Raw genomic sequence first — 23222 nt, forward strand, 5'->3', positions numbered from 1 at the left:
AAAATATTAAATAAGAACACTTGCCAAAAACAATTTGAACTTTCAACAGAGAAAAACATAATTTTACAAGAAATTGATTTTTGGACATGGGAGGTTGCCTTCTGGTGCACAAGACATAATAACAAGCTAATGCTAAAAGAATGGCAGGATAGCTCCCTTTGTCCCCTGATGCTGGACAAAATAGAACTTTCTCAAGGTACATAGAATTTTAATTTTAATTTTTACAGGTAATACAGGATGCTGATGGATAAACAATACTGCCAGCAATCAGAGTTAGAAGATCTGAAATAATCCTTTCTCAGTTCAGAAAGATTGCATCTTCATCACCAGAAGCTGTTCAGGAGAGACCTGTCACTCTCCTCCTATTGCAGCATTAATGGTGGAGATGAATCAACCAGTGTATTTCTAAAGTCCATATCATAAGTATGTGCCATATGAAATTTAATAACCAAGTCAAAATTCAAGTAAATATTTTCACTGATTGAAATACAGGTGCTAATTCCTTTTTCAATGGTGAAAACCTCAGTGATCAGGGATGCAAAAACCTGAAGTAACAGCTCATAATAGTGCTGGTGGAATGGCAGTCAAATGACAAAGCCTTTGGTTTCTTGGTAGCTCTTCCTTCTCTTGGAAAAAATCCTGATCCACAGTGTCTTCAGGAGTTTGATTCCTACTCCTGGAGTGCATCCTCTTGTGAAAAGATGTGGTGATTTAGCTCCATCCATCCATCCCAAATGACGCATTTGTGGCATAAGAAGTATTTCAGCTGAGACTTCTGTGTATCAGCAGCAGATGGATCCTTCTGTAGTCCTCATTTGCTGGAACTGGGGCTGAGAGTCTTGCAGCAAATCCCTCAAAAGTAAACTGTAGTGCAGTAGAATAATGGAGTGGAGTAAAAAGCCGGAAAGTTTGATTGCAGCTAGAGAGGATTCACTGAAGGTGGGCCATAAAACAAACAAAAAAGTGCTCCCACAGAAAATGGCAATGGCAGCCGTAAAATCAGATAATAAAGGAATCCTACCATGAAGACAAAAAAGCAAAAAACAATTAAGCCCCCCCAGAGAATCAAACTAAACAGAAAACAAAAAGCAAACAGGCTTAGGACAGGGAGACACAGGCATATAGCAGCAGCCATGTTGCCACTAAAAAAATCCTGTGCCTAAGCAGATTAGGAAAATTCCTCTTGCCCTAAGCTTTCTCAGTTTGCCTTGCTATATTTATTGCAGGCTGTTTTTGAATGCCTCCATAAATTGCACATCTAGAAAATGCATTCCAGAAACCTGTGGCTTCCAAGTCTTTTGTTTTCCAAAGAAAGAAGTCAGTTGTAAAAGAAGGTGTTGGAAATAATACTGTAATCTGTGGTGGATCAGTGCATTGGAACAAAATTTGCTCTTGTGGTGTCTTTGAAGTTTGTATATATACAAATGAAAATGTGTGAGCTTTCCCTTTATCCCAGGAAAACAGAATTTCTTTGTGTCTGTGTATTCATAGAAATGGTGTGTACATATATATATCTATAAATATGCATGAAATAATGGACATACACTGTCCAATTGTATTTCTTTAGGACCACAGAGAATTTAAGCACTTCATTGCTGCTGTTTTAGAAGCATGGTCTTCTGAAAATCAGAAACTTTTAGTTTCCATTTTGAGCACACTTACACCTATTTGTATGCATCATTTCTTGTGCCAGCATTGTCCTTTGTTCTGAGTAGCTTTCCTTCTGTGGGAATTCTTCCCTCGATGAATCCATCAGGCTATCCTCACTGCAGCCAAAGACTTCTTTTGCTGGAATGATGGCTGCCAGCATTTGAATATTCATTTAAGATGAACTGGAGGCACTCCTTGCTGAGCTGTGGAAGGCAGTGCTGTCACACTGCAGGCATTTGAAGCTACCTCTCCTCCTTTGGCTAGAAAGACAAGTTATTTCCTCTCTTACGAAAACTTGTTCCGTGGTGGTTGGAGGGGTTTTTTCTGGTTTTAGGCTCAAGTATATATTCCATAGGAAAATGAATTTCAAGAATAGTAGCAAGCTGTCTTGGCCAGGAGTCTGGGATTTGTCTTTGTGAATGACATGCCCAGAACCAGACATGGCATCATAGCTGCTGATGTGCTTCTGATTGAGCTAATGCCATTATAATCATTTCCATATTATGTTCCACCCCGTTCTTGATGCTGCCTAACAGCCTGTTTGCATTTTACTCCCCAATTACAGCTGTCCGTTGTCTTCACAGTTTCTCCTCTGTCCTTTTTCAAATTAGTGCTAGTTTGGCTGTCTGTGGGTGTGTGAGTCCTTGGTTGTGTGTATCCTGATTCTGGCATTGTGTTGCCCACTCGCCTGATAAATTCCTCACACAGCCAGGATTTACAGGAAATCCACGTTTGGTTCTGTGCAGTATCTGCTATTGCAGTGTATGCTGGAATTAATTTAGGAAAACTCAATCTAAATGGAAAACTCAAATCTCAAACTTCTATCTAACATTTTACTGTAATAAAATAACAACACACTTTTGATCTTCTGCATTGGTTGGTTGGCGTTTTCTTTAGTTCTGTATGTAAGATTTTTGACGCACTTACAATATTAGCCAGCTTTCTGCCTGATCATCTGGGATACTGAGAATGCCTAACCTTTTCAGAGATGGAGGAATGAAAGTAAAAGAAATTTCTAATTTGTGTGTAGAACAGGGGACAAGATTGGCTGTCATCAGTGAAGAGAGAGAATGCCTCAAGTCAGCATTTAAGAAGAAACCCATAAGCTCAACAAACCAAACCTGCTTTTGGATAGATCTCACCTATTTCTAATTTACTTAATAAAAGTAGAATAGAGGGGGAAGAGAATAAGCTTAATCACTTACTTAAAGGAGAAGCTTAATTAGATCAGGTTCCAGTACCTAACACATTGTTAAACATCAGATACATATAAAAATCTGGCGTCTAAGTGAAGGGTTCTCCATTTTTTGCAGAGAATGCAGAACATGTGATGGAGCAGGTCTTCAGTGTGTGTAGTTCAGGGAGCTCTCAGCATTAAGAAAGCAGATTTGCTCTTCTAAGCTGAAAGTAACTGAACTGCATGAACTTAGTAGAGAGGTTCAGAGGTGAGACCTGCTGGGACACCACTCCCTCTGCACTGCTGCTGAGGATGGACTTGATCTTTTGGACAAGATCCGTCTTCCAGACAGTGTCATTGTATCCTTCTGTACTGAGGAGGCTTCTGCAGCAGAGATGATATCCCCAAGGATAAGGGGAAGCTGATTGTGATAGTGGGTGACTCTGTGAATAAATGCAGTTAAATGGGTTTCTGTGTGGGAGGTTCAAGGAGAGATGCTTTGAGGGTAACTTGAGGATGCCAAGTGGGCCACTGAAACACATTCTCTCTAATACCTGCCAGCTCTATGTGTGGGAATCTGTAGACAAGACATTAGCAGCCCACATGTGTGGACAACATAGTGGAGTAAAAAGAAGGAATTACATGTGATGGGAGCTGATCAACTCTTTGGGACCAAAGGCTTCTGCCCAGGAGGAATGCTGCACCCCAGTCAAGACAGAATCATTTTGTGGGCACTAAAAGTTAAAAGGAATGTAGAAGGCTGGGGACAAACCCAAAATAGCATCTCTTGTTGGAGTTCAGACTGATCTGTTATCCTGGTGAAGCACTGGCCCAGACTGAAAACTTCCACTCTTGTGACTTGTCCTAACTTTTCAGCTTCCCCCAATCTTATTTAATGTTTCCTGGTTGTTGTCATTGCCTTGAACTGAGAATTGGTAGCACAGCCCTGGAACTGTATTTTTGGCTATTACAGGCTGGATTTCCTGCCCAAAGAGATTCTGTGAAGTGTTTCTTCTGTAATATTTTTATCCTGGTAAACTTCATCTGCAGAGCATCTTCCCTGCTCCCACAGCTTAATCCATCAATCCTGATAAGTAGATACTGACAACACTATCCCATAGATTATCCCCCTGGGGGCAGGTGTGTGGGATGCCTGTTACAGAGGGTGGCTGTTTGATGCCAAATATACTTTTGTTTTATTTTTCAGGCTTCTAGAATTAATGTGGAAGCACTTTTAAGTTCTGCTTTGCTTTAGGCTCGGTATTGCACATGGCAGCTCTCTGGCATTGTAGGTAGATTCATTTCCCTTCTTGTATCTTGCTATTGTATTGCTTATTTGCCTTTTGGCTTTTTGAGTCCTTTTTCTGCTCCCTGCCTTTCCCAGGCTCCAGAGACTTATTTGCTTTGATAGGAGTACCTGAATCTCTGAAGCAAAAACCTTCTAGGCATGAAGGAAGCCATAGATAGAGGTTTTCAGACAGTACAGTGAACCTAATTTTCCACCTGTTCCACTGAAATTAATGGACATTTGTGTAGTGAAGTTCCAATATTGTTTTGAAAATACTATTTTTTTGGTCAGTCATTTGCTTTAATAGTTTCTAGGTCTGAACAGGCAGTGGAATACTATTTAAGTACACTGAAATTAGGAAAACTTGAAGTATTAGGATTGAAAATAAGATTTTGTGTGCCTCAGTATGTTGATTTACAAATGCTTCTTTCAAGTTTGTTTTACAGTACAGATTCTGCTTCCTAGAACCAGTACACATTTAAATGCTCTATGTCCATTTGCATTTAATGTTAAACATGGCTAGAGAGGCTTATAAGTATTCAATTAGAATAACAGGGAAAATGAAAAGAATATTTTATTAATCTATAATGTCTATTGATTTTTAAATAAGTAGGCATAATGTCTATCGATTTTATTTTTTTAAGCAGGCTGTACATTGCGATTTAAGCACTCTGGACATAAATGCTGGGCAGCTTCTTATGGCTTCAGGTGGGGGAGGGAATATGACTTGAGTTGCTTTACCTTCATCTGAAAAATAACCCAACATCGTGTTAACAAAGCAATAGACTTTCCCAGGGGCTCACCTAATAAGACAGCAGGCTCACTACATCTGAAAACCTGCTTTTTTTTCTCTGAAGATAAATATTTTTGTTGCCCAGTCTCTGATAGTTCTTGTGTCTGGGTGAGCCATCCAAGGATTTTTCTTAAATAAGTATCAAGCTGACTTTTAAATTTGTTTCAAAGATAGATACTTCTATAAAAAAAAGTGATGGGCAGAAAATAAATATTCATTATATAAGAAGCTACTGTGGAATTAAAAACAGTGAAAATAAAATGGTACCTGTGACACACCTTTTTTTTAATCATGTAAATGAGAAAAGATCATTTGAGATGTTAAGTCTAAATTTTCTCAGCATATATGTAAATCTGGACTAACCCCACAAGTTTCACTGGGTTTGTTTTGGGTGTATGTGTGTTAGAGAAATCCCCCTATAGCCAGTCATCTGTAATTCCTTGACTAGATGGTGAGTTTGCTTTCTGATATTAAAATTCTGAATTCAGCAAGTACAAAGCCCACATTAAAAATAAATCCTTAAATCTCCAAAGTTTCTTTCCTCCTAAGTAAACTGAAATGCTTAAAATACAGTGGTGAATTTGGAGCAATGTTTCAGCTCCAAGAAGAGGATTTAAATGGGAATCACCATCTTGCCTTCATTTGCTGTGCTTTTGACTTTGTGAGAAACAGAAAAGTGAAATATGTTAGAAGACCTTTGAGCCTGTTGCAGTCAGACCACATTGGAACTATTTTATCAGTTTCTAAACTGTTTTATTGAAATGAAAATTATCAGTTATCACAGAATTTAAATTTGGAGGAGAATGGATGAGATTAATTCAGTTTTTGTGTAAGCACTGAATGATTTAGCAGGATCACTTTAATGCTTTTACTAATCCTTTGTTCTGGCCGATGAAGTTGCACTTCTGTTGTGAGAATTTGGGAGCACCAGTACAGCTTGTGGTAGCACTGCCTGAGAGAAAACATCGTGGAAATAGGGATTAAGGAGTCAAACATCTAAGGGAAAAAAACCAAGAATTTTCTTGACGAAGAAGACAACTTACCATACCAAGGAGCATGGGTAGATGATTGCTATCAGGAAGTGAAACCTTGAGTCATTCTTTGAAAGCTATCTAGGTTATTTCTTCACAGATGCTCACTAAACTTCCATCTTTTCAGTTGTTTCTTTGCAGTTTGGTCCCTCTCAAACAAAAATGTAACAAGTTCAGTGAAAAGTCTCATAAGGTGGTTTTTTTTTCATTGGTTATGGTCGTAAGAATTGTTTTATCATCCACAACAAACATTCTTTGTATAGAAAGTTCTCTAATGCACATGGCAGCACATCAAAATCGTAACTTCTACTTTGAGAACAGCTGTTGAGTTGGAGTTGATTGTTAGTGGGGTGGGATAGACAAAAGAAAATGACAACAAAACTTCAAAAACAACAGTGGGAAAGCTTGTGCAGAGGTATAGACCTGATTTTTAGGTGCTTGCCCTACTTTTGTATTTAAATGTTTCGATGTACTGAAGCTCCTTGCTTGTTAGATGGTTTGCAGTTTCCATGCTGCTTTCTCTTTTCACTATGAGTAACATTTTTTTGTAGGTTTTATGAAATATGTATGAGAGGAGCAGGGACTTTGGTTCTGGTATTCAAGTGCTCCTACAGTACATTACAGACATTGAGTTAAAAACATTGTAGCAAAGACGTTTTGGCTCCCCAGAAGCTATTCTGAGCTGAATGCTTTAATCATGCATTGAATTCAACCTGAAAGTGTGAACAAGGCCGTTGATTAGACTTGCTGTTTTGAGACCTGTCAAGTTGAGGAAAAGCCCCTTCCCAAATCCTCTTTGAAGAAGGAGACTGTTCAGTGATAACCGGTGATGAATTTTCAGGTCTTGCAAAGTCTTTGGAAATTTCTTCTGTACCCGTAAATGCAAACAGGAATATACCTTAAAACTTGACTTTGAAGCCAACAGCTGAATTAAAAAAAACCCTTGCAATTTTTTCTGAAAGGAGTAGAGGATGAAGAGGAATGTACAGAACAGAAATTACAGTGCAGACAGTCCTGAGTACCTGCAAGGCTTTCCTGGTGATGAGGTCAGTGTTTGTTCTAATTTGAAGTGTGGTAAAGGACAGAAGACAGAAGTTTTAGATATTGATTAATATCTTTTGTCTTGATATATTTTCAAGAGAGTCCATATTTATAATTTAAATGCAACAGAAAGAGAATCCTAGCCAGAACATGTCCTTGTAATAGAATCAGCTGTTTCTGTCAGTCCATTACAAAGCGCACTAATCGCCCATCAGAACTAAAAGTCATTAGGCACAGTCTGCAGTTTCTCAATCTCTGCTTTGGGAGTGAGTGCCTGTATTTTACCAGTACTTTAATTGGGGATGAATTTTCCTTTACTCTGAAACAGATCTCTTGGCACTGAGTAAACTTGAATTATCCAACTCTATTAAATGTAGGGTTGTTCATAAATAAATCTGTGAAAGATGCTTAGATGTATCCCATGTTTTTTCATAGGAGAAATTGGAGTGATCCAAAAACTTCAGTTCTCTTGACACTTGCAGAATTTGTGATATACCTGAAGGACAGGGCTGGATGTGGTTATTTAAAAATATGTCCAGGAATGAGATTGGTCAGTTCCTATGGTTCCCAGCTCACCTGTCTTTCATTTTGAAAGCAATAAATGCTGCTTTTGTGAGATACATTCTGCCTCTTATGAGCCCGAATATTATCTTACCTACACCAGTAGAAAACTTTCCCTGCATTGGGTTTGATCTGTAAATTATTCATGGGTTTGGCCTAGCACCACTTTGCAGTTCCCCATTTTATATTCCACCTTAGAGCATTGTCACATGTGGACGTGACAGGCACTGTTGTACTTGAAGTTAATATAAGATTGTAATTTGAAAATTAGAGTTCAATTGGTGATTATTACAGTTCTATCTCACCAAAATTGAGAGGACCATTTAATTGCTTTTTTCTAATACATTTTTTTGTCTTTATGATTAATTTAAATATGCCTAAGCAGAAAAAAAACCCCAACTTGTTTGAAAGTATGTGTGAAAGATGATAGGAAAGCATGTTCCAATTTAATGTTTGGTTTTTTCACTGAAATTATTGTTTTTTGAAACTAATAATAAAAAAGTTGTGATAAAAAGGCTTTATGTTATAACTGAAATGAGTCACACTGGGTGTGTAACCACCTTGTATGTCTAGGGGGTGAATATCTTTTCCTATACACATACTATGTGTAAATGTCAAATATCTGTGGCTTTTGCTTTTCTTGTAAAAAAGTATTTATTTTTGGGGAATGAAGCAACAGAGCCTTTTCTTTCATCACTTTTTTCAAGGGCTTATGTTCCAGTGTGTAGCCCAGCAGGCATAAGGAATATCAGAGACTATTCACTTCTGAGGGCAGAAATAGAAGTTTAAATTCTGTTGTCTGCTACAAAGCTGTAAATACTGTCTGACATCTGATTATTCCAAATTTTCACGTGGTGCTCAGCATGTGGATTTCTTCATTAAGTGGATGATGGCCTGTAACTATTCCTTTGCAAAAAAATGATCAGAGCACCCTGTCTGTCCCTCCTTCCGTGTTTTTGTGAGAAACAGTGATTTGAGAGGGGTAGGCTGAAGTGCCTCATGTAGCTTAGCTAAGCAATGGAAAATTACATCTGCTTGTTCTGTAAATAATGTCCAGTCAGAGCAGATGTAATTAACTATTGAACTTAATGGATGCCTCGTGAGGTTACAGATGCTATCAGTCATAAACTAGATGAAGGCAAGGGAGCTTTATTTGCTTGGAATTCCTTTTAGGACTAATTACTAAATATCTTTAAAATTGACTGCTTATGCTTTCAATTTCTGAGAGTGTTTTCCCATATCTGTGTGGAATGGACTTGATTCAGTTTTAAGGAAGGATGGGAGACACCTTTATTGTTGAGGCTTTTTGAGGAACTGAAAGGTTTCTCTCCCCTGGAACTTTCTCCCGGAGCTTTACTATTAGGAAACTTGACCTAATTTTATGGCTGGCCAAGCTGTCCAGCTGTCTGGCAACACTGGCCTGACACATTTTTCTTTTTGTCTAAATTAATTGAGAAATAGACAATTCTAAAGATAAAATTCTGTTGATGTGTCACAAGTCTTGGCCTAACATTGATGAAGCAACTGGAGACATGGGGAGTGCCTCTCAAAAACAGCCACCAAATTTAATTTCTGCCTATTTGCTTTCAAACACTTTACAACTGGGGAGTCAGTGAGAAGCCAACCTGACAGAATAAACAGAACCCTTTGGACTGGTGGAAGAGACCTGCTGCTGATGTTAACACTGAACTGACCATGTACCTTGTGTTGCTTCAACTATGGTTTTGAAGAATGTCCAATTAATTTTAATATAATACCAATGTATTTCAAGATAATTTTGGGGGTAACCTTTGATTTTTGTTCATGGTCTGTATTAACAGTGCACTGAATGGATATGAGGTGATGAGCCAGGCCTAGAGTTTTCATGAGATGGCTCATTGTTTTATGTAATTTTTATGTAAGATAAACCTGAAAGGTTCCAAACTCACCAAAGTTTTGTTGGGCTTGATTGTTCTGTTTTCAGGGATATTTAAAGAGTTGTATTAATCAAGTTGGTTGTCAGATAGCCTTGATGACAGTTAATTAGTCTAGAAACAACCTTTTAAGGAGTAGATGTGTGTATAGTAGAAATGTCAACTGACTTAATCAGAGATTAATATTAGTATGAGCTTACAAGGGAGAGAATAAAACTGGATTTGTTTATTTGTAATGCTCTTGGCATTTTTAGCAGCTGTGACTATTTCCTTGTGACCATTGCATGCCCAGTCTCGAAGGAATTTTTGGTGCAAGTCAAGACAGAGTAATTTTAAGAGCGGTTTCTAACAATAGCATTACAGCTGCGATCCTGTACGGCTCCGACATGAGACTCTTTCCTGCATTTTTCAAAATTTTGCAGAACATGACCTTTTGACTTAAATTTCTGAAACTGGCTCCGCCTGGCAAAATGAAAGAGAATTTTGAACAGTTGCTCCCATTATTTTGGATGTTCAGTGCTAGGCAGGCTCTTGCACACATCAGGAATCTGCTTCATGGCCTTGTAAAACTAGAATTAAGTAATGAGAAAGATTAATGAGCTGTCTAAGATGTGTGCTTTATTACTCTCAGTATTCCTTCACCCTTAGGCTAATTTGTGCAAAAATATATAAGAAAGCTTTGGAGTATTTATTATTGGTGTTATTTTTCGGGTTTTAAAATATACCCTTTTATTTACAGAGGACTGCCGTGCATCTCACTTTTTATTTTGTTGATACACACACACATTTTGGGTTGCTGCTATTGTTTAATTCAGGGAATAAGTTCTCATAATGGTCTTCTGGAGCTACTGCTGCTGTTGCAATTTATGGATTGTCTGTTAGGAGAGTAAATTCATAATTTTTCTTCTGCTGTGCTGTTTTTTTTTTTTCTATGCTTCTGTACCACATCTAGGACTCTGGGTTGCAAAATTCAAGCTGTAATATTTAAATTTACTTTTTCCTGCAAGTGAAATTACACCTTAAAAAGATTGTATTTTATGTGCTCTGTAGCATTTAAAAGTAAGCTTGGCAAGTGTACTTGAAGAGGGCTGCTGCTATGGTTGGTTTTATTTTTTTAGCCTTGAGGAGAACAATCAAGTTAATAGTAAATTAGTTCGCTGGTGTCTAAGGATTGAACAGCTGAGTTACTGTACCCTATTATTGTGACCAGGATTTTAGAGGTTGTCTTACTTTTCAGAAACCACTGTCTGTTTAACCTCAGCTGAAAAGCTTGGGATTGAATATGAAGCTGGCAATTGCCTTTGCTATGGGAAGAAAGAGACTTCTGCTTGAATGAAGGCATGAAATCAGAGTGACCCTGTGCTCTTGGTCCCGAGAAACAGAGATAGGAATGAATCCTGTGGAGGAAATGAGAATTTGGGGACTGCAAGTCACTCATTGCTCTGGCTGCTGAGGGATGTGTGGGTGCCACCCTGCCTTGGGCTGTGGGTGCCCACCCAGCTGTGGCAGCTGGCTTTTCCTGGGGCTGGGCAACTCCCCATTCATCCCTTGGGAATGTGGTTTGCATCCCTTGTTTTTATTGTCATCTGCCAGTCCAAGCCATGACATGTGGTCTCAGTCCCGTTTGTTACCACGAGCACTGTGTAATGTTGTATTTTGGGCTGGAAAATATGATGTAATGTACAAAATATGGAGTAGACACTCCAGCTTACTGAAATACATATATATATTATATATATACACGGGAGTGGGCACTGAAAATATTCTGAGGAAAGTGTGAATTCCTGCCTGTTTTGAGATGTATTCTGGAATTATTTTGGTCAAGGAACCAAAATCCATAATCTTATGGAAAGCCCTGAGGTTAAGTGATATGAAGGGTTAGTGGGAAGCTTCTGGTCACATATATTCTTGACAGGTTAATGCACAGATGTGACCTGGATCCTTGGCTTTGCTTACCAAGGAATAAGTTTCTGTTGCCCAGCCAGAAGGGCTGGTGGGGAAGGGAAAATAATTTGCTGTGTTTGAGAATTTTGCTTAAAGTTTAAAGGGCTTTTTAGCTTTATTTCCTTCTGCAGTAACTCTTAATTTGAAATAAATCCAAAGGCTTTTTATTTTGCTGACTAGTAAGGGATTTCTAAGCTGAAGAGAAAAGAAAGGCTGGAAGATCTAAAAGCATGAAATGCATCATTGGCTGATTCGTGACCTGTGGGTTGAAAGACTGATATATACTGAATATTTAGAGAAATAGGGCTGCCTGTTAGCTAAACAGCTGAGGGTTTTCCCCATTTGGTTTTAGATGTTAGAATACTTGCAAATGGCATTTTTATTGACATGCAAGTTCTGTTGAGGTAAAAAATGAATCAAAACAATACATTTATTTTGCTTTGAACTTGTAGTATGTTTAGGGTAGCCCTGGGTGAACAGATGCATTGTTGACTATTCTGGTGTCATGTTTTTCTGGAGGCTGTGGCACTTTGTCACTGTGAAGGTGAGATTTCTTAGGAAAGGGTGGTTCCAGGCAGTTTGGCTGGTGCTGGGAATGTGGGGAGATGCCCTGGGACTAGGCTATCTGTGGCATTTCAGAATTTGTGTGATGGCAGACATAAGTTCATTAGAGTGTGGAGAATCTGGTCTGAGAATTAAACTCTATGTCCTGAATATTTTGAATGGTATTGGCAAGAGGCTGGGTATTAATTTTCTGTATTTTAAGTATCTCTGTAGCTAAGCAGATGATCTAACAGTATGATCCTGAATTTAGTTTCTAAAAAGTCAGTAAATTATAGAAAGTATCTGCAGCATATTCCATAGGTTCATCTGACCTTCAGTACAGATACGGGTTTAGTGTTGCTGTTTAAAATTCTTTACTGATGAGTTTGGGAAGCAAGTTCAGATGTAATCATTTCTAGAAAGAGAAATTGAGAAGTGCTGTTTTTAATAACCATTTACAGTGATACAGTGAAAAGAAGGAAATTATTTTTCCTGACAGATTCTAATAGGAGAAAGAAAGGCTTAGCATGGGGTGGTTTTTTTTTTTTTTTTTTTTAATCACCATGAAAAATTCCTTCCTGTTAATCTGATGGATGGATTACAGTTTGTCCTTGCACGGCCAGGTTGTACTTTCCATCAGAACTGGAGATTCCAACCCTCATTATATCATTTCTGTAATGCAAATGGTTATGTATAGAAGGAGATTTAATTAATCCCCTGCTGGTTGGTAGTATACCCTGAAGCAAACATAGTCAGCAAAGGAAAAAAATTAAAACATGAGTGCATGGTACCAGGTCACTGACTGTCAGTGGAATTTCATCATTTGTGAAATATTAACTTATTAACTGAAATGTATTTACTCTTATAGCTGTAAAAATATTTGTCTATTGTCCCAACTGGTATGATAGTGAGCTACCTTGCAAGGGAGCCAAGGTCAAAGGCAATCTCAGGAATCATGCTGTCTGCTCTGGCAAAAATATGGAACATCCTGTGTGGCAATGGTTCTCATTTTAATTTGCAAGGACTCCATTTAAGCTGCCATCAGTGCGGGCTCCAGCATCCAACTTTGCCTGTGGGTCTGTGCCATATGTGCAGATACATATTCAAGGACAAATTACAAGACTGAGAGAAAGTGACAAATTTGAGTGATGGGTTCCTGTTTTTTCACACTTTTGTAACATAACGTATCTGCTGAAACGATGTGGGTTGTATTGTAGGTCAATGAACAAATAGACTTCCAGACTTTATTTCCTCTCCATATTGTGTGCACACACCTATGCAAAAAGCTAGCACTGTTCCTGCTGCCTGAAACATTCCTGTTTTCAGATGCAGTTTCTGTATATAAAAGATCACAACGGAATAAATTTTTTGGTGTCTATGTACTAAACAATATATTTTGCAAACAGAAAAATGATCTTTAAAATGGCTGGTATTTTTTCTCTTTTAGCCTTCTTGGTGCCTGTAAAATGAGGATCTAGTCTTACTGTGAAGCCTCTTCTGTAGCATGATATGGTGTCCTACTAATTTTATAGCCTCATGATTGAGGTGATGAACTTAAGACAAAATGAAATATAAGGAACTCTTTTGAAGGCAGATATTTGAATCAGCTTTTTATAAATTCCTTGATGCTGAATTTCTTTCCCAAGGTTCCTTTTTAACTACTTGTCTGAAAATCTGCTGCTTCTTTTGTCATGTGGAGATCAAGTTGCATGTTTAATAATTATGCCTTGAAATGTGGAACTGATACAAAAAATTAACTTTCAGAACAGTCTGTTCTTGTCATTTGAGTACTGCAAGATTTAATACACTCCTTATTTTTTAGGATCTGTGAAAGTAGTTCTTTATTTCCACTTCTGAAAGTTCTTCGTGAATAATGCGCACCAATATTTTAAAATGTTCTTAACGCTATTTAGCACTTCATATAAATCAAATGTAAATGTAAGCCTCTGTTTTGAGGGTTATATTATTGACCTAGAGAGCAAGTGGCATGGAGGCTGGCTGGAGTAATAATGGTAATATAAATATAGCTACTGGCAGCACAAGTGCTCAGGGAGGCAGATGTGCTGTTGGAAGGGGCAGTTTGGAATCTTGCAGGTTCGTGCGTTGTTCTCATCAGAAGGGTGGTCTTAAATGAAAAACGTCCTTCAGGATAAACTAGCATATTGAAAGCATTACAGCTGCACCCTGTAAATAGTGTTTCAGACCACACTGTCACAGCTCAGCACTCTTTTATTAGTTATCTCACCTCTTAAAATGTGATTTATTTTTTCAGGATGCATGGACATGTAATGCCAACCTCCTTTGTGGTGTGAGTGGAAACCAGTTAAATCACACCACCTACCTCATAATTTACACACTAAACCATTTAATCTCTACTATAAATGATACTATATATGATTCTGAGTAGACTTTAACCTTTATAGGGTGCTTGTGAAATGCTGTTAGACTTTTCTCTTACATTTTTCATAATTACTGAATCACTGTTTTTGCAGTGCTGTTTCAGATGTTTGAAACCACCCTGTCATTTTAAGATACAAACTCTCAGTTGGTTCCATTGCACACACTGAAGTGTTGAGCTGGCTTAAGACCCAGATGAGTCTTGACCCTGTGAGTGTATCCCCATCTCTGGGAGGCATTTTCATTGTCCACTTGATCCCCTGGAGACCTGCAGTGTTCTCCTGGCAGTGGACATCCTCAAATAAGAATAGCTCAGCAGATGTCTGTGGTCTGCTCCCTCCCTTCCATCTCCAGGCGTTTTCTATCTGGGATGTAACTTCACACACATACTCCCTGGTGATTTGGGAAAAGCAAATCTCATAATTACACTGCTTGTGGTTGTGTAACATCCAGCTCTGGTGCATTTGCCTTGGCCCCACCATTCATGGTCTGTTTTGGGGGATTACAGGGGCTGTTACCAGCTTTGGAGAGGCAGAAAAGGGCAAAGAGCTGGGAGGGTGCATTGTCATTTCCCAGAGGACAGGGAAAGTGCTGCAGAGGCCAGGATGTGGTGGGCTGTGTAGCTGTTAGGGTTTGTCAAGGGGATTTTAAGACATGAGGCATGGTGGAACACCAGGTATAAAAATTGATTGTTTTGATTGTGCTCTTTGTTGTCAAGACCACAGTGGTATTAAATGTGAACTACTGCCTATTGATTCCAAGCTGTACTGTGTTTGTCAAGGTGGAGGTGCAGAATGAAGACGGTTCCTACATGTATAGGATAATATTTCAATTGCATTGAGATGTCATCTGCTAGGACTTTCTTCCTTCCTTATTTGGAAACTTGGTTTCCAAGGGATGCTTTCAGGAACAAAGCCCAGGCAATCCTCCTTCTAACCTTGCATGCATTTAATCCCGAATTACCTACATTATAGGAAGTATTAAAGGTCATATTGAGTAAAACAAGCATTCTGTAAAGGAAAGGATTTGTCCATTCCTGTTCCTGGACCATGTTTTTTGTGATGTATGTCTGGTAATTATAAGTCACAATTACCAGAGCTGTGCTGCTGCAAGGGAGTGTTCTTTCTTTAAATGACTTTTCAGCTCTGATGACTAGAGCAAAGCTTGTAAAAATGAACCCTAAAAGTTCAAAACCAAGAAGGTAGTTAGATAGATTTAAAGGTCACTGTCGTGCTTTTTCATCCAGTACCATGAAATTCCAGAGCTTTATACATTCATTCTAAAAATTTCTGGGCCTGACTGTGTTGGAATAAACAGAAATACGTCATTTCAATAGAAAAACTGCCTTCTGCCAAGAGGTGCCATATTCTTTAAAAAGCATAAATTAAATATAGCTGCTCATATGATGAAAGAGATGTATGTGCATGTCTAAGTAACATACTATCTACACAAGCAGAATAATATACAATACCTGTATCTTACCTGGTTTTTTATTCATTTGCAGTGGCAAAAAGCTGTCCTTGTTACATAGGCTTCACAGTTGGAAACTAATTATTTCTAACAAATGAGAGTGGAAGAAGTACCTTTTTTAGAATATAAACCGCACAACCTGTTATAGATGCTAATGATTTATTATCTTACGCACTTGAAGTGTTTTGATTAGATCTTGACAAGTTTGTCTGATGACAGGAATTTATTTCTCGATGCTGTAAGCTGTCAGCTTTGCAATAATTCACACATGGAATTTTCTCAGCACTGTTAAACGGTAATGAAATTTCAAATTATGGAAAACTCATACTTGAAAAGAATAACAGCATGTAAAAGTTATTTATTTATTTATTAGTTTTTACTGGCTGTAACTTTGTGGTATCTTTGAACAACTTCAAGCCAAATCCCATGTATTACTGATCAGACCAGTCACGGCCTGTCAATAACACTGTTAGTCATGTCAGTCAGCAGAAACACTGTAGCTAAAGATGGAAAAGATATTACCTTACCAGATTTCATGGATTTAATATTTTTTCCTATTGATTTTTTTTTTCCAAAATTCAGTGAGAACACAGATCTTTTTTTTTCGTAGAGGGATGAGAAACACTTCCCGTAGATCAAGTACCCTGACAGCCACTTGCTATTGGCGATGCTGGTGCTCGCTGAGCCGGGGATGAGCGCAGCCCGTCCGGGGTCCCGCCCGCGCCGATGTTTTAAGGATAAAACCCCAGAACCGGGGCTGCGGCCGCCGCTGCCACCTGGCGGTGTCCGGCGGGAGCGCAGCCCCCGGAGCCGGGCGGGGCCGAGAATTGCGGGGCCGGGAATTGCGGGGCCGGGAATTGCGGGGCCGGGAATTGCGGGGCCGGCGCTGGGCAGTGCCGGGGATGCGCCGCGTCCAGCGCTGCCCGCGCCTGGGGATGCCCCCGGGCTGTCGACTGCCATAAAAACCGCAAAATCCCCCGTCTGCCTTCACTTGCGCTGCTGAAACGCAAAATGCTGCTGAGAAGTGGGAGTAGTGCTTGGCCTCGGATTTTTTGGTGATAATACATAACACAGCTAATGTGCATGTCAAAAAAAAACCAACCCACACCCAAATTCTCCCCCCCCCCCCCCCGCCCCTCAAAATCCACTCCATTGCATTAATTCTTTCTTTTGGTGAGAGTGTGAGATCATACCACAGCAGCTGCAGGCACACCATGTTCCACACTTCTGGAAGTGGTTCGGTCTGATGCTGATGAGGTATGTAGGACAGAATTAATTACTGCCTTATCTGTGCTCAGGCTTGAATTTCAAAGTTATGTTTGCTCTGTTGAGTGCTTATGATTTTTTGACTACAAAGGCAGTGATTATTTAAGCAAAATGAGCAACTTTTGTACCCCAGACTGTGCATTGTGAATGTGCAGCAGCAGAGCTGTGCAGTTCTACACTGAGCATGCGCTGGGAAATGGCCAACTCTTTATTTATTCAACCTCAGTCATTTATTGATAAATAAATTAGTAGTATATAGTAAAAAATAAAATTAACTCAAGGTTTTCATTCTTATTTTTTTTCCAGAAAGAGCTCAGTCTCCCCAGAAGAGGAAGCTTGTAAGTATAATTATTTTTTATTCATCCCTTGGTTTGTTTTGAACATATATAGCTGTTCAGTTGTGGAAGTAATTTAGATGGGCAGATGCTCTGTTTTCTCTGTTAGCATTTTCAAGAATCTCTCATGGGCTTGGAAACAGCTAGCTTGGATTTCTCTGAGACTGAAGCCTCTATTCATTTCCTTAAGTGTAGTAGGAAAAGCAGTGGCAGTGTAAGCTTACTTCTAATTACCAGCTTGAGCTGATCCTGATATGGAAGTAGCTGCAGTGTTGAGTGTTGCCACTGTGACATCGCTGAAGTGACTCCAGAGAAGTCACTGATTATTTATGTGATATGGACAACTTTGATCACTGCTCTTCAAACAATCTGTTGACAGAAGTCTAAGCACACAGCTCCCAGGCCACCCAGGTCAGGTGTTTGTGGAGCAGGCAGCCTGATAGAGGTATCTCAATAAAGTAGCACATGTCAGGAAAAGTAGGCTTTTAAAACTGTGATTTAAACAAACAGCAGTTTTTTAAAATGCATTATGATGCTTAAAGAATTTTAGCGAACTAACTTGTGTTTCAGTTGTATTATTAGAGCTTAGCTTCTGCTATGCTTACAGATTTATGGTGGAAAAAATTGCATTATTGATCGCATTATATAAAAGAGAAAGCTTTTGTACTGCCTGCTATTGCATTATGATCTAAAATTGTTTCCCAAAGCTTGTGGACTGCAGACATGAAGCTCACAAAAGCTTATAACCTTTCTTCCTCAGGTTTCTGGTTCTAATGAGAAATAATTTTTAGTTCTTTCAATGTAAGCTATCCCCTTTGTATGAGAAACAGTGTTTAGAAAATGCTGTGTAGAGCCAGTGATTCAGGGCTGAACAATACAGAGGATCAAAAGGTCTTTTTTTAAAAGTGGAGCATGACCAGACCTTTTTGTTTAGTTCATATGACAGTGATAAACCAGTCAGGGAGTTATTTAAAGAACATGAAGCACTGACTGGTTTTGGTTTTTTTAAACCAGTATGCCTCAAAGGCTGGCTTAACGAGATTTGAGAGATTTCTAAGACAGGTGGTGTTCATCATTTGAAGATTATGAAGGTTCTTTGATCAAATAGTGGAGCAGTGAGTTACCAGTAAGTTTTTTGTTTAATGTAACTTAGATATTTTTGCACAAAACTTTTGGAATTGAAATTGAGAATGCCAGAGATATTCCAGCTCTTTCCAGCCTGGAGGTGGGTATGACACAAGACTACTCGTGTATTTTCATTTGAGGTGTCTGAAATACAAATGAAGTGCTTCAAATGTGTAGTGTTTTAGATACTGGTAACTAAACCAAGTGACTGAATATTTTATTTCTGTATTACTTAACTCCTGCAATTTTCATTACTTCACTTTAGTTTTCTTCCACAAGTGAGTGCCTTTTAAGCTGTCATTATGTGAAGAAATTTAGCAACCTGTGTCAAGAAGATCCAGGCCATAAATTTTAAGCACAAGGTTGCAGCTCTTAGTGAGACTAAAAATCTATGAAGAATTGAAATGTCTTAGTTGCCTCTGTTATCTAGCTGATTATTTGATGGTAGTTTCTGGAATTACAGATTCTAAAGTCATGTACCAGGTGTAGTCAAGAACCAAATGGTATCTTGTTGTTTGAGAAGTTTAACTGTTCATGAAGTCAGTAGTGCATTGTGGCTGATGTAGAGCTGTATGATGCTGTACAGGCTCACTGAAAAGGGTCTTGTGGAGTTGATCTACATGATTTTGCGTATCCCAATATCAGAGTGCTTACTTGATTAAAAATATCCTCTTAGTTTTTGAATTAGAAGTTAAAGAAATTTGTATCAAGGGAATAATTATAATATATGCATGTAAGAGAAGGTAAAAATACACATATACTATGTATAAATTTGTTCAACTATTCTGTCAAAAAGAATGGCATTACCACTATAGGCAGTTCTCAGTTCTTCTGGAGGATTTTCCTCTGCCCGAATCAACTTAACAGTGAAGCTCATAAGCAAAAATAAATTCTGAAAATAAAATTTATTCTGAAAAGTGCTGTGGCTGATGAGTAGGGATAGTTATGGGTGTAGCCCATGTCCTGACTTATTGACTGTCAGTCACTGGCTTTTGTTCACTGACAGAAGCAGAAGCAGGAATGGACAGGAGGATGAAGTGCCTGGCTTGGAGCCAGGAACCCTCAAGAGGTGCATCCATTTTCTGCACAAACTCCAGCCTTTGTAGCAGTTCAGTAGCAGTTGTATTATATACAAACATCAGCCGCTCAGCATTTTTTGTGTGCTAGTCTGGAGGTTGGGATGCACTTACCACTGTAAAAAATCATATTTGGGGGAGGAAGGAATTATTTTCCAGCCTGCCAGAAACAGAATGAGGACTTGACTATGGCTGCTGGTTTGGTGATTGCTTTGCTGGATTGTTGAGTAGAAAGATTTTAGCCTTTGGATTAGCTCAGGTATTTGTCATTGCTGAATGGAAAAGGATGAGCTATTCCTGACAATGCTTCTAAACTTTTTCTTTGTTTGACTCTCAATGCTTCATATTTCCTGGGTCAGTATGAGTAATCTCTATTTTATTGCAGGAACTGATTGTAGGCAGAGACAGCAACAGTTGCTGTGCTTGTTTGTGCTAAGGAAAAGGAGTGGAGTTACATGTTTCACTGTACTTGTCAGGAGAACATGAGAAATTTTGTCACCTAAAGAAGGTCTTGGGGGGAAGCTGAAGAGAATAAATGGTGGGATGGAGCCTGTGAAGTCTGTTGATGAGTGTTGATGACTGTTTCCGTATTAGCAGAAGGAAACACAGGCACACTGTAAAGGATGGCTTTGCACTTGGATATCTTGCAATCTTAATTTTGAAATACTCAGCACAGAGTGAGCAGACATGTAAAACAGATGGGGGAATTGTATGCAGGGTGACATTAAGAGAAATGCCTGATAATTTAGATACCATTTTGTTGTTAATGTGCTTAAAGTGTTTGTGTTTCTATAGAGGGTTATGTTTAATGCACTAAAGGAAATTATATTCAGCTGAGTTGTAGGCTGCTAAGAGATTGAATAGTTAGAGAACAGGAATAAGTAGTTATATTTTGTCTCTGGTGTGGTTCAATAATCAGAGTTCAAAGTTTTCCTTTAATGAATTATGCATATAAATGTATTGGTTATGTTTTCCCCCATGCTTTGTTCACAAAAGAAATAATTACCGTTCATGAATATTTTCTTTAGTTTCAAATAGCGAATGTGGAGTGATAGACTCAAACTTTGATCTCCAGCCTATTAGTTGAAGTAGTTTAATTATTTTCAGCCATTATCCTGTTCTGTTCTCTGTACAGAGGTCAGTTTTTGTATTGTTGGCTGCAGCTTTCACATGGTTTTGATGTGCACCTGCACGTGAATCGCACTAGAGACGTTCCAGACCTGAAAGGACAAAGGTGGGGACTTTGCAGCAGGAGCATCCCGTGGTGAAGCACCTCTGTGTGTTCATGTGTTTAAGAGCAGTTCAGCACCCAGAAGATCAGGTTGAAAACTGCATTTCACTGTGGCTGCAGGATGCACAGCACCAACCTGGAGCTCACTATTGCTTCTGCTTGCCTCCTTGGCTGATCAGTAGTCACTAAATCCAGCTGGGGTTGCCCTTGAGCCATCAGGTTTCTTGTTTAGTACCCCAATAATAAAAAATTAATAATGAATTCATTTCTTTATAGCATGAACCTTATTGACCTGTTCAGGCTTTTTAATGAAAAATGTGGGTTTATATTTGAAATCCTCATGGTTTCTAAGCCAGGGTTTATGGTGTGGGTTGCTGTAATTTTTGTGCTGTCTAAATGCAAAATTTTCTAAAAAGAAAATATGGCTTTCCCATATTATATCCAAATTTGAAAAGAGTAATTTTCTCAGCAAACTAAATTTGCTAAACCAGTTTCTAACTTCAGCTGTAAGTTTTTTCATGGTAATTATTTCTTGCTATCAACCATCTGTATCAAATATACTTTTAAAGTCTGTATACAAATGGAAAAAGAAAATGGAGGCATAAGAAACATGAAAAAATAATTTTAATCCCGGGTATATCCAGTAAAAATACACATTTATATGAACCAAATCTTACAGACTGCTGTTTTGGTGGTGATTGGTGCTGGTAAAGAGTAATATTTACCTGAAGTTTTTATGTCTATCTCTGAAACATGGTAACATAAAAGTGTTTGTTAAAGACATGTATAAGCCTTTTATGGTGGTCTTTATCCTTCTAATTACTTTTTAAGGCAGCTTATGTCCCCTGTGGGACTTGTTTTCTCTCATTCTCTTCCTCCTTCTCTACATTACCATTCTGCTTATAAACCTCTGAAGATTCTTAGTTTCTGCTACCATAGACATTTCTGAGGGGGTTTCATCAAACAAGTCTTCATCATAATTTGTTAAACTTACCCCCAGCTTCCTGACAGTAAAATAACACACAAACACACCAAGGAATTTCTTTGGGGGGCATGTGGGGAACTACCTGTGTTCTTTTTAATGTTTAGACCTTGGAAACAATAAGAAGTTTGATGGCAGGAAAGAAAATTTCTGGCCTTTAGTACTGGTTTATGTTTTCATTCTGCCATGCTCAGGTGCTGTGGGAATTTCCCCTGTATCTGCAGAGAAATGGAGTATATAATTCAGTTTCTGCTCGTCTTGGCGGGTGAGTGTTTGTGCTGGTGATGGATCGATGCCGTTTCCCTGCCAGGAGCAAGTGCCATTGTCCCAAGAGTGGGAAAGCCAAAGTGCAGGAAGTGGATGAAAAATGGTTCTGAAAAGAAGTAGGGAATTTTGCTGCTTTTGCTCTCTGTTCTGATTAGGATCTGAAAATAAAGTAAGAAATAATGCCTCCAGTGAATTCATTCTGCTTGTGGTGCTTTATAGAGATGGGGAGAGAAAGAGGTGCTCTTTTCTGACCACCCCATCCTTCTCTGAGTGTATGGAAGCAGCAGCTCACAAGCAGAAGCAGTAGGTCAAAAATAACCCGCTGCTCTTAAGCTGATCCATGGGGCTGGTTCTGGAGGTGGAACGTGCCCAATTATTCTTATAGGGCTCTACAGCAGTGCTGCTATTTGTGTATTAGGCTTTAAAAATAATTTGAAAGCATTCTTTCTCTAAAAGAAATGATCTGGTGAATCAGGAGTATTTTAGTGTTCTGTATAGACTGTAATCTCAGAGACAAAGAATTTATGGAGGTTTTCATCAAGGATTTAAAAGTGGAAAAAGTACTTTGCACAGTTTTTATTGTCAAGTTTCCACTACTTAATCCAGACTCTCATTTAATAAGTACAATAGAATTATAAGTAGCATACCAAATTTGTAATTTTTGTTGCTTGCTGTGCTGTCTTACGCCAGAGGCACAGTGTGGGGGGCAGGGGCTCTGGCTGTGTAAGGAACAGCCACCCTTCCTCCTGAGCCTGGCACTCTGTTCTCCTGGCTGTAGAGAGGTTGGGATTTTGTAGTGTGGGACTGTGACTGGAATCATGGAAGGGTCTCAAGATAGGAGTTGTCACGTGGAATTTGACTTGGTTGATGAGTACTTGTGAATGGCAGCCTAAATACAGCCTATCAAACATATATATGGAAATTTTGGGGGGGAAAGTGACATTCTTGCGAATAGACATTTAAAAAATGTTGAACATAATTTGGGGCAGTTATATTAATAGCACAAAATTGATTTTGAGCTGACTGAAGTTGCTGTTTGCAAGCAGAACTGCTTGCAGCGTAAGGGCAACTTTGCCTCCTAGTGAAGGTGTGTTCCCCCTTCCTCCCCTCCAGCATCCGGCTCCCCAGGCTG

At 38.9% G+C, this 23222-nt stretch overlaps 1 protein-coding gene across 6 annotated transcripts in view; it reads left to right on the forward strand.

Moving 5' to 3' along the window:
* The window catches only part of MAST2 (microtubule associated serine/threonine kinase 2), a 188708-nt gene that overhangs the window by 63962 nt on the left and 101524 nt on the right, over positions 1–23222 (forward strand). For all 6 annotated transcript variants that reach the window (XM_048312262.1, XM_048312253.1, XM_048312254.1 and 3 more), the window contains one exon: positions 17381–17412. In XM_048312262.1, the coding sequence (XP_048168219.1) occupies positions 17381–17412 (32 nt within the window). The remainder of the gene's footprint in view (positions 1–17380; positions 17413–23222) is intronic.

Source organism: Corvus hawaiiensis, chromosome 9 (assembly GCF_020740725.1).
Source record: "Corvus hawaiiensis isolate bCorHaw1 chromosome 9, bCorHaw1.pri.cur, whole genome shotgun sequence".
Lineage (NCBI taxonomy): Eukaryota > Metazoa > Chordata > Aves > Passeriformes > Corvidae > Corvus > Corvus hawaiiensis.